The sequence below is a fragment of the Myxine glutinosa genome, chromosome 5 (assembly GCF_964187855.1).
Source record: "Myxine glutinosa chromosome 5, kmMyxGlut1.1, whole genome shotgun sequence".
In the NCBI taxonomy this organism is placed as follows: Eukaryota; Metazoa; Chordata; class Myxini; order Myxiniformes; family Myxinidae; genus Myxine; species Myxine glutinosa.
Genome location: NC_136265.1, coordinates 29,772,679 through 29,786,365, shown reverse-complemented (window position 1 = coordinate 29,786,365; position 13,687 = coordinate 29,772,679). Strand labels below are relative to the sequence as shown.

At 45.3% G+C, this 13,687-nt stretch overlaps 1 protein-coding gene across 1 annotated transcript in view; it reads right to left on the bottom strand.

The window, feature by feature from the left end:
• LOC144892093 (uncharacterized) overlaps positions 1 to 13,687 on the bottom strand; it is a 44,083-nt gene that overhangs the window by 14,059 nt on the left and 16,337 nt on the right. The window contains exons 3-4 of the mRNA XM_078777266.1: positions 6,715 to 6,819; positions 2,640 to 2,747 (exon numbers count right to left, since the gene is read on the bottom strand). Coding sequence (XP_078633392.1) covers positions 2,640 to 2,747; positions 6,715 to 6,819 — 213 coding nt within the window. The remainder of the gene's footprint in view (positions 1 to 2,639; positions 2,748 to 6,714; positions 6,820 to 13,687) is intronic.

The following is a 13,687-nucleotide window of genomic DNA, read 5'->3' as shown; positions in this document are numbered from 1 at the left end:
GTATGTGGTGAGGAGCTCAGGTGTGCCGAGGAAGGACTTCGCACGACGGAGGATGCCCAGTCGGCGACTGGCTTTGGAGGCCAGCTTGGAAATGTGGTTTTCCCAAGAAAGATCATGGCAGATAGTGAGACCCAAAATCTTGAGCGACAGAACTTCTTGGAGAGGATTGTTGAGAAAGTAGATGGGAGGGTTGTCCAGTCGATCTTTTCGGAGAGACATAGTAAGAGTGTGAGATTTGTCAGGATTGAAAGACATGTTCCACTTGTTTGACCAGTCTGTGATTTTGTCCAGGTCTTCAGAGAGTGAGGAGGCAGCAGACTGCCGATCTGAGGGAAGAGGAATGGAGCGGCAGAGAGTGGAGTCATCAGCAAAGAGATAGAGAGGATTTTCGAGAGAGTCAGAGAGATCATTGATGAAGACCAGAAAAAGCACGGGGCCCAGAACACTGCCTTGGGGAACTCCAGCCTGAACAGGAAGAGGAGATGAGAGAAACCCATTCAGGGCCACACGTTGACGACGACTAGAGAGGAAGTCCGCCAGCCATGCGTGGAGATTTCCATGGATACCAAAGGAGGAGAGTTTGGTGAGCAGAGCGGGGTGCCAGACCGTGTCGAAGGCACATGATATGTCGAGGGAGACAGCTCTAATTTCCTGTTTGGCATTGAGGACCTCCATCCATTGTTGAGACAGCAGAAGCAGCATGTCCAGAGTAGAGTGACCTGGTCTGAAACCAAATTGATGATCAGAGATCAAGCCATTGGAGAAGAGGAAAGATTTCATATCCGAAGCAATGATGGATTCCATGACTTTGCTGATAATTGGGAGAAGGCTGATTGGTCTGTAGTTGCTAGGATCTGTTTTTGCACCTTTTTTGTGCAAAGCGGTGATGTTGGCTGATTTCCAAGCAGATGGCAGTTGACCTTGAGCAAAAGAGAGGGTGAAGAGAACAGAGAGAGGGTGAGATAGAGCAGCAGAGCAGGATTTTAGGACCCGTGGGCTGATGCCGTCGGGTCCAGTTGCAGAATCAGAGTCGAGGGTTGACAGAAGCTTTTCCACCTTGTCAGGAGGAAAGGACACGGAGTCCAGGAGCAGCAGGGTACGACTGGGTATGGTGGGTACAGAGAGGGATGGGTTTGGGACACAAGATTTAGAGGCAAACACAGAGTTGAGGCATTCAGCTTTTTCACGTGCGGAGTCAGCTGTGTAGCCGTTTGAGGTAAGGGAGGGGATGGAGGGGGAACAAACACCAGAAACGGATTTGACCAGACGCCACCAGGATTTGGAAGAGGGAGACAGATAAGAGAGTTCGGTCTTGAGAACGGAGAGATATTGTTTCCTGGCTCTCCTGAGGGTGGACACACACTTGTTTCGGGCTTTGTGAAAGGAAATGAGATTTCCTTCCGTTGGATTTGCTTTCCAGGAGACGAAGGCAAGTTGTTTCTGGGCAACAGCCTCACCACAAGATTCCGTGTACCATGGACGGGAGGAAGGGTATGACAACTGAAGACGAGATGGGATAAATCTGTGCATGAGAGAGAGCAATTTACTTTGGAAGAATTCCCAGGATGAGTTGATGTCAGAGGTGGTAGAGATGGGAGACCAGTCCAGATGATTGATGGCTGCTTGAAGACCAGTCCAGAATCAGGGAGACCAGATTTGGAAGATGGGAGACCAGTCCAGAAGTTTGATTAAAATCCCTTCACCTGTTCTCAAGAATCACATTTTTACCTGACACGACCCCTGACCTTCGACACCGAAATCTAATCAGTTTATTTTTGCATCATAATATGTACTTATACCAAATTTGGTCAAACTCCCATCACTGGTTCACAAGTTAGCGCAATAACATAATTTTTACCTTATGGGACCTCTGACCCTTGACTCTTGACCCTATAATCGAATCTGTTTATCTTTACATCGTTGTACATACTTGTACCAAGTTTGACTTAGATCCCTTCAGCCGTTCTAAAGTTATTGCGGCAACAAAAAGCTATCATGGACAGACAACCCAAAAACATAATGGCTTCGGCAACTTCGTTGACGGAGGCATAAAAAAGAAATAAATAAACGACGAACATACTTATCCAAAACATCTGTTTGTCAAATGCATCTTTTTCTCAAATATGGTTCCAAAATTGTCAGTTTCTCCGAGACGAGCTGAGAGAGGGTTCAGCACTGCACTGTTCTGTGAAACTCATCGGCTTCGTATGGTTGCCATCGAGCCTCTAATTCAAAGTTCACGAACAAAGCTAATATAGATCGTGATCGGAAACGCAAAGTAAGAGTTGAAACACCCTTCCCATATCCTTCCTCTCAAGACTGCATTGGATAGGGTGTTCTATGAACTATCTAGATTCCGATATTTAGTTTACTTAATGTAGGAAAAATAATTTTGGTTTCGAAAGACTTATGTTGGTGCATTCGCCAAGCGTCTAATACACTCACTCGTCGACCGAAAATCTCTCAGGTCTTTTTAATACCAGGTTTTGACGTTCTAAACAAACACAATTTTAGAGCAAACTTTGTTCTTTTTCAAAAGGGAAATTATCTCAACATGTTCTGGACTAAAAAGGTCTAATTTGGAACAGAAAATCCCAGGAAAAAATTGCTCTGTAAATTAAAAACCTCTTTAAACTCACCCTCTGCATCGAAAGAATCATCACTCAGCTCTTCCTTCACATGGATGTTGTTTGAAGTTGGAAGAGAGTTATCATGGAGATGTCTGCCCTCAACGGCATCCATTGCATCTGCACAAAATTCAAGGTTAGAGCATCACAGCATTTTAATGAATGAATATATGCCATGTTCATCATTAATGATCGTTTTCCATTTTAATATATTGTTGCCGTTTTGCGGTTTTATAATAAAGATTAATTTCCCCTCCTAATTAGTTACACGACAACATGTAGCCTCGTTTAAGTTCAGTTATTTCTTAGTAAATGTAAACGTAGTCCTTTCCTGTGTTAGTTTTGCGTTGAGTAGGATAATGAAAATTAGGTGTCCTTATGGCGCTTTGGCTTGGTTTTTGGTGCCAAAATACCACGCGGCAGGCCTGAACAAGTCGACCAAGGCCGAAGGAAGGCGGAGGAGGAGCCATCGGTAAGCACGAGCCGCCAATCAGGGCTCAAGGGGAGTGACTTACCACTGCGGCAAAAGGCGGGGTTTGGAACATTCGAATCGGGCTAGGACGGGGCCATATAACCCTGTGCCCAGAGCCCCCCACCTCAGTTCGGGGTTTTGAGATGAGTTGCGCAGCCCATGGAATGAGTTGAGAACACGCGTGAGATTACGTCGTATTGAGTCATATCGGATGAACTGAATAATCCCGTTGTACACGAACTTGCCCTGCTCCCCGCGCTCTGCGCAGTATTAATTACGCTGTAAAAGACGACCCACGCCGGGCCACAGACGCGCGATTTCCCTTCTGCCTGCCTTTGCCTGATACGCGCCGCGAGGATTTTCCCTCCTGCCTGCCTTCGCCGGGATACGTGCTGTGACCGCCAGAGGGCCACGACCGGGTGAGCTGTTCCTGGAGCGACCGAAGCAGGCGCGTTCGGCACGCGAACATTCTTCCTCCATCTCCCGGTGTGTGTAAGTGGGCCCATTGTCTGGGATTTTAGTATAAGACTGCTTAAATTCTGCCCTGTGTCCCTGTCCTTCTACCAATCATTGTAACTAGTGTAAATAAATCCTGTTATTCCTTCTGATTCAACCGTTTTGTCTTTTCCACCATTGGTCTCAAATGAATGAATGAGTGAATGAATGATCGTTTTAAGGCCATTTTCCCCGCTAGAGCGGGGGTTAGCCTTGCGGGTCCCGTGACAATCATGGTTCCCTGTTTGAGGCAATGTTTTTATGGCCGGATGCCCTTCCTGGCGCCAACCCTTGGTTGCCTCTTAAGATGCGCAGGGATACGGTGTACCTATTCTAAACCAGGGTACACACCGGGATCATTCATCCCAGCAAGCTGGTACTCAATTTGCCGACCTCGGAAGGATGACAGGCTGAGTCAACCCCCCTGGTGTTAATTTAGCGATCGACCGGTATTCGAACCCAGGATCCTAGGATCCCAAGCCGGCACCATAACCGCTAAGCCAACACCAGGCTCGCATGGTACGAATTAGATCGCTCTGATCGGGTTCTATAGAAAGGTAACAGCACGAGTCACGTGGTACGCATTCCGCTCGGGCGTACTCAATTACACGTGGTTCGTGCGAGACTCGATCCCCGCTTCCGCTGTGGCGTGGTACGTGTGAAATTGTCCCGAAACCCTTTTCCACGTCTGCCCGGAAGTGGCGACTCGGTCTCACGGTTTCGAAGACCCAAAGAAAAAAAGGGGCTTAATCTCCCCTTTGTAACGGGAACGGGCTTCGAAAAACCGCAACAATATTTTCAAGTTCTTCAAAAAACTCAGATCATGCAAGAGAAAAGAGAGAGAGGACAAGAAAGCAATGCACCGACAGTGAGGCAGGAAGTGAACTCAACAAGCAAGGCAATAAAAACAACATTGGGTTATGGTGGATTAATGGGATGAGAAAATATTGCAAATAGAAATGGAAGATTACATCACATGGTATGTCACAAACTTGAATCGCTCAGGCTTACATGGAAGGGTGGAATCGAACAGCCTCAGGAAGCCGGTTAAACAAATTTAAGGAAAAAAAAAAAGGAAATTTGTCACAGGGATGCAAAAACAACATCAACGCATTTTTAAAAACAGCCATGCATCAGGAAACTTACACTTTCATAAAGACTTCACCTGGAAGCCGATCAACATATTTTTGTGCAAGCCATTTACTCTTGCAAATCAATTCCTCTTCGCGGCTTTTAAGGTGTAAAACTTGTCCATGTAAGTACCCTCCCCCACATCTGCTGCAAGCCTGCATCCTTCAAATGCTACCCCTCCGATGTGTCCCCCTCTTAAGCATTTGTCGACTTCAGGTTCAATCTTTCTGCATCACTCCTCACCCAATTCCCCCTCAGCTTCCACTCGTCCCGCACCCCCCAATCTTCCCCTCGTCCCGCAACCTCCAATCTTCCCCTCGTCCCGCAACCTCCAATCTTCCCCTCGTCCCACAACCTCCAATCTTCCCCTCGTCCCGCAACCTCCAATCTTCCCCTCGTCCCGCAACCTCCAATCTTCCCCTCGTCCCGCAACCTCCAATCTTCCCCTCGTCCCGCAACCTCCAATCTTCCCCTCGTCCCGCAACCTCCAATCTTCCCCTCGTCCCGCAACCTCCAATCTTCCCCTCGTCCCGCAACCTCCAATCTTCCCCTCGTCCCGCAACCTCCAATCTTCCCCTCGTCCCGCAACCTCCAATCTTCCCCTCGTCCCGCAACCTCCAATCTTCCCCTCGTCCCGCAACCTCCAATCTTCCCCTCGTCCCGCAACCTCCAATCTTCCCCTCGTCCCGCAACCTCCAATCTTCCCCTCGTCCCGCAACCTCCAATCTTCCCCTCGTCCCGCAACCTCCAATCTTCCCCTCGTCCCGCAACCTCCAATCTTCCCCTCGTCCCGCAACCTCCAATCTTCCCCTCGTCCCGCAACCTCCAATCTTCCCCTCGTCCCGCAACCTCCAATCTTCTCCTCGTCCCGCAACCTCCAATTGTCCCCTCGTCCTGCACCCTCCAATCTTCTCCTCATTTCGCACCCTCCAATGCCTCCTCCCCTGTCCCTAACTGTCTGGATCTCAAACATCTGAGGCCCCCACTCCAACCTTACAGATCTCTCAATCCAGGCTGTTGCTGATAAACGGGACATCTGTTTCACTGAATCCTTTGTCCCACAGGACGTCCCTGACTCCATGTCTCTCTATGGCTATTGTCCACTCCAGCTTGATAGGCCTGAACACTGCTCTGGTAGTGGAGTTTCACTTTACATCAATAACTCAATTTCTCACTCTCCGTCTACTGATGTTGCAACTCCCAACCCCAAGGAGTACCTTGTTTTTTTGCCTCTCATGAGAGTGGAATACACTTGTTGCGGGCTTTGTGGAATTACCTGAGGTTGCTTTATCTATTTTCTTATCCTCTTTATCTACTTGCTGACATGATAATTCCACCCTCTGTTGTGAAATGCCTCTTCCTTCAGATAGAGAAGCCTCTTCCCTTTCTTCTGACTTTGATAAATTCACAAACTGGTCAAACACTTCGATTATGTCTTTCAATCTTGAGAAATCCCACACTCTCACTCCCCTCCTCCTCTCCTCCTCTCTCCGAAAGGACAGTGATAAACACTCCCATCTACTTTCAAAATAATCTGCTCGAAAAGTTCAGTCACTCAAACGCTTGGGTCTCACTACCTACAAGGCCTTGATCAGCAGGTCGGAGTACTCCTTTACCCTCTGGGCTAGTAATCCTGCCTCAAATCATGCTCAGCTTGACGCTTCTCAAGACTGCGTGGGATAGGGTGTTCTATGAACTATCTAGTTTCCGATATTTTGTTTACTTAATGCAGGAAAAATAATTTTGTTTCAAAAGATTTATGTTGGTGCATTTGCCATGCGTCTAATACACTCACTCATCGACCAAAAATCTCTCATGTCTTTTTAATACCAGGTGTTGACGTTCTAAACAAACACAATTTTAGAGAAAACTTTGTTCTTTTTCAAAAGGAAAATTATCTCAATATGTTCTGGACTAAAAAGGTCTAATTTGGAACAGCAAATCCAAGGAAAAAATTGTTCTGTAAATTAAAAGCCTCTTTAAACTCACCCGCTGCATTGAAAGATTCATCACTCAGTTCTTCCTTCACAAGGATGTTGTTTGAAGTCGGAAGAGAGTCATCGGGATGTCTGCCCTCAACGGCATCCATTGCAACTGCACAAAACCCAACGTTAGAGCATCACAGCATCTATCTATAATTCCAGTAATCTCTGTGTGTCTGTGTGTTTGTCTGTGTGTTTGTCGTTTGTCTGTGACCGCTGTTTCTCGACAACCACGGGTCCGATATACTTTAAACTTGCCAGGTATATTGCTGGGGACCCGAGGATGTGCCTTTTCAAGGTTTCATATTAATCGGAGAAGTAGTTACCGAGCTATGGCGATTTCTTTACCAAACTCCGCAAGCCGTTCGCTTTGGACCAAACCATTTCATGTAAATAGAGGGGGGGGATTGTCACCGTACTCGCAAGCCGTTCGCTTTGGCTTTGCGAATGGACCAAACCATTTCATGTAAATAGAGGGGGGGGATATAATTTTAGATATATATATAGTACGGGCATGCCCTAGTTTTAATTAATTAAGATATGCCCTGTTCATCATTAACGATCGTTTTCCATTTTAACATATTTTCATGTTCTTCACAAAACTCAGATCATGCAAGAGAAAGGACAGAGGGGACAAGAAAGCAATGCACCGAGAGTGGGCTCGGAAGTGAACTCACCAAGCAAGGCAATGGAGAGAACATTCGGTTACGGTGGATTAATGGGATGAGAAAATATTGCAAATAGGAATGGAAGATTACATCACCGGTTACACAAATTTCAGGAAAAAAAAAGGAACAGAGTGAATGTTGTGGTCTAAGCCTGGAAATTAGGATTTTCATCGAGGTGAGGGTTACTGGAAGAACATACGTGTCTTGCATAGAGAGCGAGAGAGCGATGTGAGTTCAACAGATCTTGTTTATCTGCCTCATCATGAGAGACAAGAAGATTTCGAGAGTTTGAGATTTCACAGAATTTCGGAGAGACTAGCGCTGTGTGCAGCGCTAGCCTGTTTGGGCAGACCAGAACTCCATTGCGGTGCAGACAAATGATTTTCTTTTTCAATCCAAAGTCCAGGCTCGTGGAGGAGCCAGTGTATATATAAGTTCAAAACACACCTGGTCACAAGTGTGCCGCACTGACCGGGTCCTCAGTCGAGGTCCTCAGCATCATCCCGTTTCGGCCCTTCAACCTCGATACGGTCAGCTAAGGTGGGCCAGCAGGGGCACAAACACATCCACATGCAGCAACTACACCTGGATGCGTAAATACCCCCACCCCCAGCAAGTGCGAACGCAGACGACAACACCTCCACATCCAGAATCCACAACACCAAACAAACATGGTGGAACACTCAAACACCCACCTTTCTACCCTTCACCACTCACCAACAAAACACACCAGATCATTCATACACACACATACACACACACCAACCAACCACCTACCCTTACAACATACACCACTCAACATACAAAAAGACACACTCATGCAAAAATTCATTCATGCAAAAACACACATGCTCACCCAGTCACTCACACACATACACAAAATAAGAAATAATAATAGTAATGTAGCGACCCATGGGTCCCCCAAAGCTCGAGACCAGCAACAGAATCTCCTGGCCCAAGCCGGTGACGTAACCGGCGGCCAAACCGCGGCGCCGAGGTTATAATCCTTTGCACCTGTCGGTCACATGACCACCAAGGCGTGCCTCGCCTGAGAGGCGGGGCTTTGGTTCTGATGTATGCTTTTTGGTTTGGATATATATATATATATGCGAACCCGATAAACGGGTTTTCAGAGTTCCCGAGATGATTATACAATAAACATCTTCTCGGACGAGTTTGTGTCTTGTCCGTCACTTCGTCCGTCTCAAGCAGGAGCGCTGCTCCTTCAGTAACAAAATAAAAAATAAAAAAACCACACACAACCAACCTACACCGTTCGACGTGCCTCCATAAACTTCCTCCATATCCAAAATGAGCCTTTCAAGGCAACCTGGGCCCCCTTGTCACACATCCTCCTTCTTTCTGTCCCACACACTCCAAGCCGAGCAAGAAATGCAGAAAAGGAACTGCCAATATAATACTGCCAGACGGAAGCCAAACAGTTCAATCTTGGTTTCATCAGACCACAGAATGTTGTTTCTCACAGTCTGAGAGTCCTTTAGGTGCTTCTTTGCAAACTCCAAGCGGGCTTTCATGTGTCTTTCACTGAGGAGAGGCTTCCATCTGGCCACTCTGCCATAAAGCCCAGATAGGTGGAGTGTTGCAATGATGGTTGTCCTTCTGGAAGTTTCTCCCATCTCCACACAGGATCTCTGGAGCTCAGCCAGTGACCATCGGGGTCTTGTTCACCTCTCTTACCAAGGCCCTTCTCCCCCGATTGCTCAGTTTGGCCGGGCGGCCAGCTCTAGGAAGAGTCCTGGTTGTTCCAAACTTCTTCCATTTAAGAATAATGGAGGCCACTGTGCTCTTGGGAACCTTCAATGCAGCAGAATTTTTTTTGTAGGCTTCCCCAGATCTGTGCCTCGACACAATCCTGTCTCTGAGCTCTGCAGGCAGTTCCTTCGACCTCATGGCTTGGTTTTTGCTCTGATGTGCATCGTCAGCTGTGAGACCTTATATCGACAGGTGTGTGCCTTTCCAAATCATGTCCAATCAATTGAATTTACCACAGGTGGACTCCAATCAAGGTGTAGAAACATCTCAAAGTTGATCAAGAGAAATGGGAGGCACCTGAGCTAAATTTCCAGTGTCATAGCAAAGGGTATGAATACTTATGTCAATGTGATATTTCAGTTTTTTCTTTTCAATAAATTTGCAAAACTTTCTAAAATCCTGTTTTCTCTTTGTCATTATGGGGTATTGAGTGTAGATTGATGAGGGGGAAAATGATTTTAAACGATTTCAGCCTAAGGCTGCAACATAACAAAATGTGAAAAAAGTGAAGGGGTCTGAATACTTTCTGAATGCACTGTATATATTATGTATATTTGTTTTTTGTTTTTATTTGTTTTTAGTACACCTGCTCACTACAGGAGCAGCAGGGGGAGTCATGTTATTATCCTTATTATTATTGCCCATGATTATGACTATTACTATGTGAGATCACGTTATTGAAAAGATCAGACCCTGCTCACCATTCTAAGTCGAAGATCAGGCTCACCATCCTAAGTTCCCTATGATAAAATTTACTTCCGTAAGGGTGCCGGGAAGGATAGAGGGGGTGGAGGGAGTAATGTAAGACACAAAACAAAACCCCTTCGGGAGTGAGGATATTGTTTCATAATATCGTAAATATTATGCTATTGGTGTTGGGCTAGCGGCTTGGGTGCCAGCTTAGGATCCTAGGATCCTGGGTTCGAATCCCAGTCGATCGCTGAATTAACGCCAGGGGGGTTGACAACGCCAGGGGGCCTGTCATCCTTCCGAGGTCGGCTAATTGAGTACCAGTTCACTGGTAATTCCCTGCTTGTCGTAAAAGGCGACAAAAAGGGTTGGCGGCAGGAAGGGCATCCGGCCGTAAAACATTGCTTCAAAAAGGGGACCGAAAAACAACAACAACCACGGTCCCCGAAAAAGGCCAACCCCCGCTTGCGGGGAAAAAAATGGCCTCTAAAGGTGTTTTTTTTTTATTTTTAATCAAGAGTGTTGTTATTACATTTGTAATGAGAAGCGGCTTTGAAAGAACTCCACGGAAGCGACAGGAAGGGTCATGTTATTAACCTGTGTGGGGTATATAGACGATCTTCGATCAGGTACGTTTGTTGACGTGATAAGCAGAGAATGATGTCCGGATTTCTCCAAATTTCTTTCAGTTTAGTGTGAAACAACATCAGCAACTGTTTTAAAAGGTAATCATACGTGTTTGTGGTTTATAATATTTTTTTACTTCTGGTAGGGGTGCTCCCATGAAAACGGCAAGACAAGCTATTTATACACGTTAACATGGAGTTTGGCCAAGGTGGAAATATCCCCTGGGGAGGTGCGATATCATTAGTATTAATATCGTTTTGTAATAACATTATTATGCTTTTATCATTAGTTTTGTTATCAGAAGTGTCATGGAAAAACGCCACGATAAAGCTATCTTAACACGGATATACACCTCAACATTCATCCCCATTGGTGGGGAAACCCCCTTTGGTGAAGAAAACCCCTTTGGTGAAGAAAACCCCTTTGGTGAAGAAAACCCCTTTGGTGAAGAAAACCCCTTTGGTGAAGAAAACCCCTTTGGTGAAGAAAACCCCTTTGGTGAAGAAAACCCCCTTGGTGGAGAAAACCCCCTTGGGGAGGGGTGCAAATGAATTTGCTATAACCTTCATCATGTGACCCTTCGTCATCCTGCCAAATTTGGTTGAGATTGGATAAGTAACGACTGAATGTATCGCGGTCAAAAATTGTCAGACAGACAGACACCAAATTGAGTATTTTAGTATGATGATATCTGTCTCTCTTTGTCTGTCTCTGTGTATATGTCCCCTTTTAATGACCCAAAATGGCCGATAAAAAGTACATTCCGGCAAGTCCTCGGTCTCTGACCGATTTTTCATTTGTTTGTTTGTCCACACAGAATAAATATGATTTTCTCTGCAACCGTTATTCCGATTGACAAGAAATTTCCACCATAGGTGCACCTCCACCTGGATAATTTTTTTAATGATAATTATGACGTCATCGGTCACGTCGGGCGCCATCTTGGAAAAACCAAAAAAAATTGCATCTCTATATCTCCGAAAGCACTGCATAGAAAAATTTGAGACATGGCTCATTGTAAAGAACTCTCCATGTGGAATAACATGTGTTAATGATGATGTCATAGGTGCCTCCATCATGATGTCATAATTCCACAAGTACAAAACTGCATCCGATCAAAGATGAAATTTCTTGAGCACCATCTATAGACTAGTCAAATTTCTGGGAAACGTGAATTCATGAGGCATTTTTGAGTAAAAGCAAGCAAACCACTTTTTCTGGGGTAGTTTTTCGTGCTGAATACGAATCTGTTGTTTGCCAAGCCCAAAAATACGTAATTAGGTCACTAATCAAGGTCAAAGGTCAATGAGTGCAAAATTCAAAATTTTTGAAAAAATGTTTTATTTTACATCACCTATCTGTACATTTCAATTATTTTACAGTATTTTGTCTGGTAAGGTTACTACAGCTTTTCACAATTATGAAAGTAAAGGGAATTGTGAAGGGAAAAAATCAGATTTTTGTGAATATATCCGTAATGAAGCAACTTTTCGTTTTTTGACATACTGTTTTAATTCACTTGAATTGTTGCCTTAAATACCATCAGTGAAGTGGTTTACCTGAGTCCTATATAATAGCAAGATTGTTTTCTACACTAAATGTCAATATTTGACTAATTAGCCACTTAATTAAGGCTAACGGTCACAAGGCGCAAAGTGCACTTACATGGCACAAGGCGCAAAAGGCACTTCATGGCAAACATGTTTGGAGTGCAGGCAGTTGATCATTATCACATGTATTCTTAATTAATCCTGAATCAATTGCAGTCTGTCAGACTGATTGGCTGGAAGGAGGAGCCATCCAGGGGAATGCCAATTAGCTTAACTGTGTAAGCTCTGACCCCCCCCCCCCCCCTACTTTGGCCTGTTTCGACATGGTGTTTCACTGGCATTGCACTTGCAGGCCTCAGTGCAGAACTGTTTCCCCCACTTCCGACAAGAGCAACTATCAGAACTGCAACCTTTCTTGCAACCACACTGAGTAAGTTCTCGGCATCCCTTTGGAATTGACGGTAAAGTTGTAAGAACCGGTGACAACTTGTCATCAACGAGTTTCCATCCACAATCAGTCGGCGGTGGCAGATCTGTCATTGGATTACTGGCCTCTCTCCAAATGAAACTTTGGTAGTTTGCACGCTCTATGTGGAACTTTGCTGCATCACTAGATGGAGGTAGGGTCTCCGTTGCATGGCATTTGTTGAACAGTTTAATGCGGGCTTGATTACAGTTCTCAGATGGTTCCTTGTAGATATGGCAAATGAACTTTTCAGCATCTTCTGTGACCTTCTTTGATGGTGTCGGAAACTTGCCAAGATCTTGAAGCAGACTGTTGTGTTCAAGGAAGATATCCCATTCTGTTTTCTTTGAGTGTCCTGAGAAAAATGAAACCGTATCGCATCCTGTCAACGCATGAAATGCTGGTAAAGTCTCATAGACATGATCAGCAAGTCCAAGTTCCGACTTTATGTCATGCACAGGAACATACTTCCGTTTCTTAATTGTTCCTGCTCTCATCCAAAGTTTTACGCAAGACATTTTACTGAAGTTGGCAAGCAACAGCACCAACACATCTGTGTCACGCGCTGCGACCACAATGTTTGGTGCATCGGCATGAAGGCAGTGTACAATCATTCTGGTATCTGCTTCCTCGTGATTGCTTTGTAGCAAAGTAGTGTTCATTGCAGGATCTGAACTCTGGACTTCTGTTTCAGAAGCGAAACCTCCACCAACAACAACCACTTTTTCAGGGGGTGCCGCTGCCAGGAGTGCATTCGACAGGAACTGAGCAAGCTCTGTCTTGTTTTCAGTTGATGCGAGAAAGTCAGGCCATTTGTTGGGGAGTGGCACATCTCTATCTTCAATCAGGCGACGAACTGGCCTTGACTTCTTCGTACGTTTGACCCTAGTTCCAACTTTGATTGAAATGTCTCTATATCGATCGAAGGTAACATCAATTCGGCTGTAAGCCCGGCCTTGCCAGAAAATGAACTTTACAAATTCGTCTGCATAATCACCAAAGGTGTTCGCCGTGTTAGGTTTTCCAAGTGACATAACTGCAGCTTGCCCATCAATGATCAAACAGGAAGGCCCATAAAAGGCGATTTCTGAGGGGCATGATACACTCCTGATAAGAATGTCAAATAAAATAGCCTTAACACCCGTTCTAAGTTCGCCAGATGTATCAACAATGCTGATTGGCACCTTCATCAGTTCATGGTTAAGT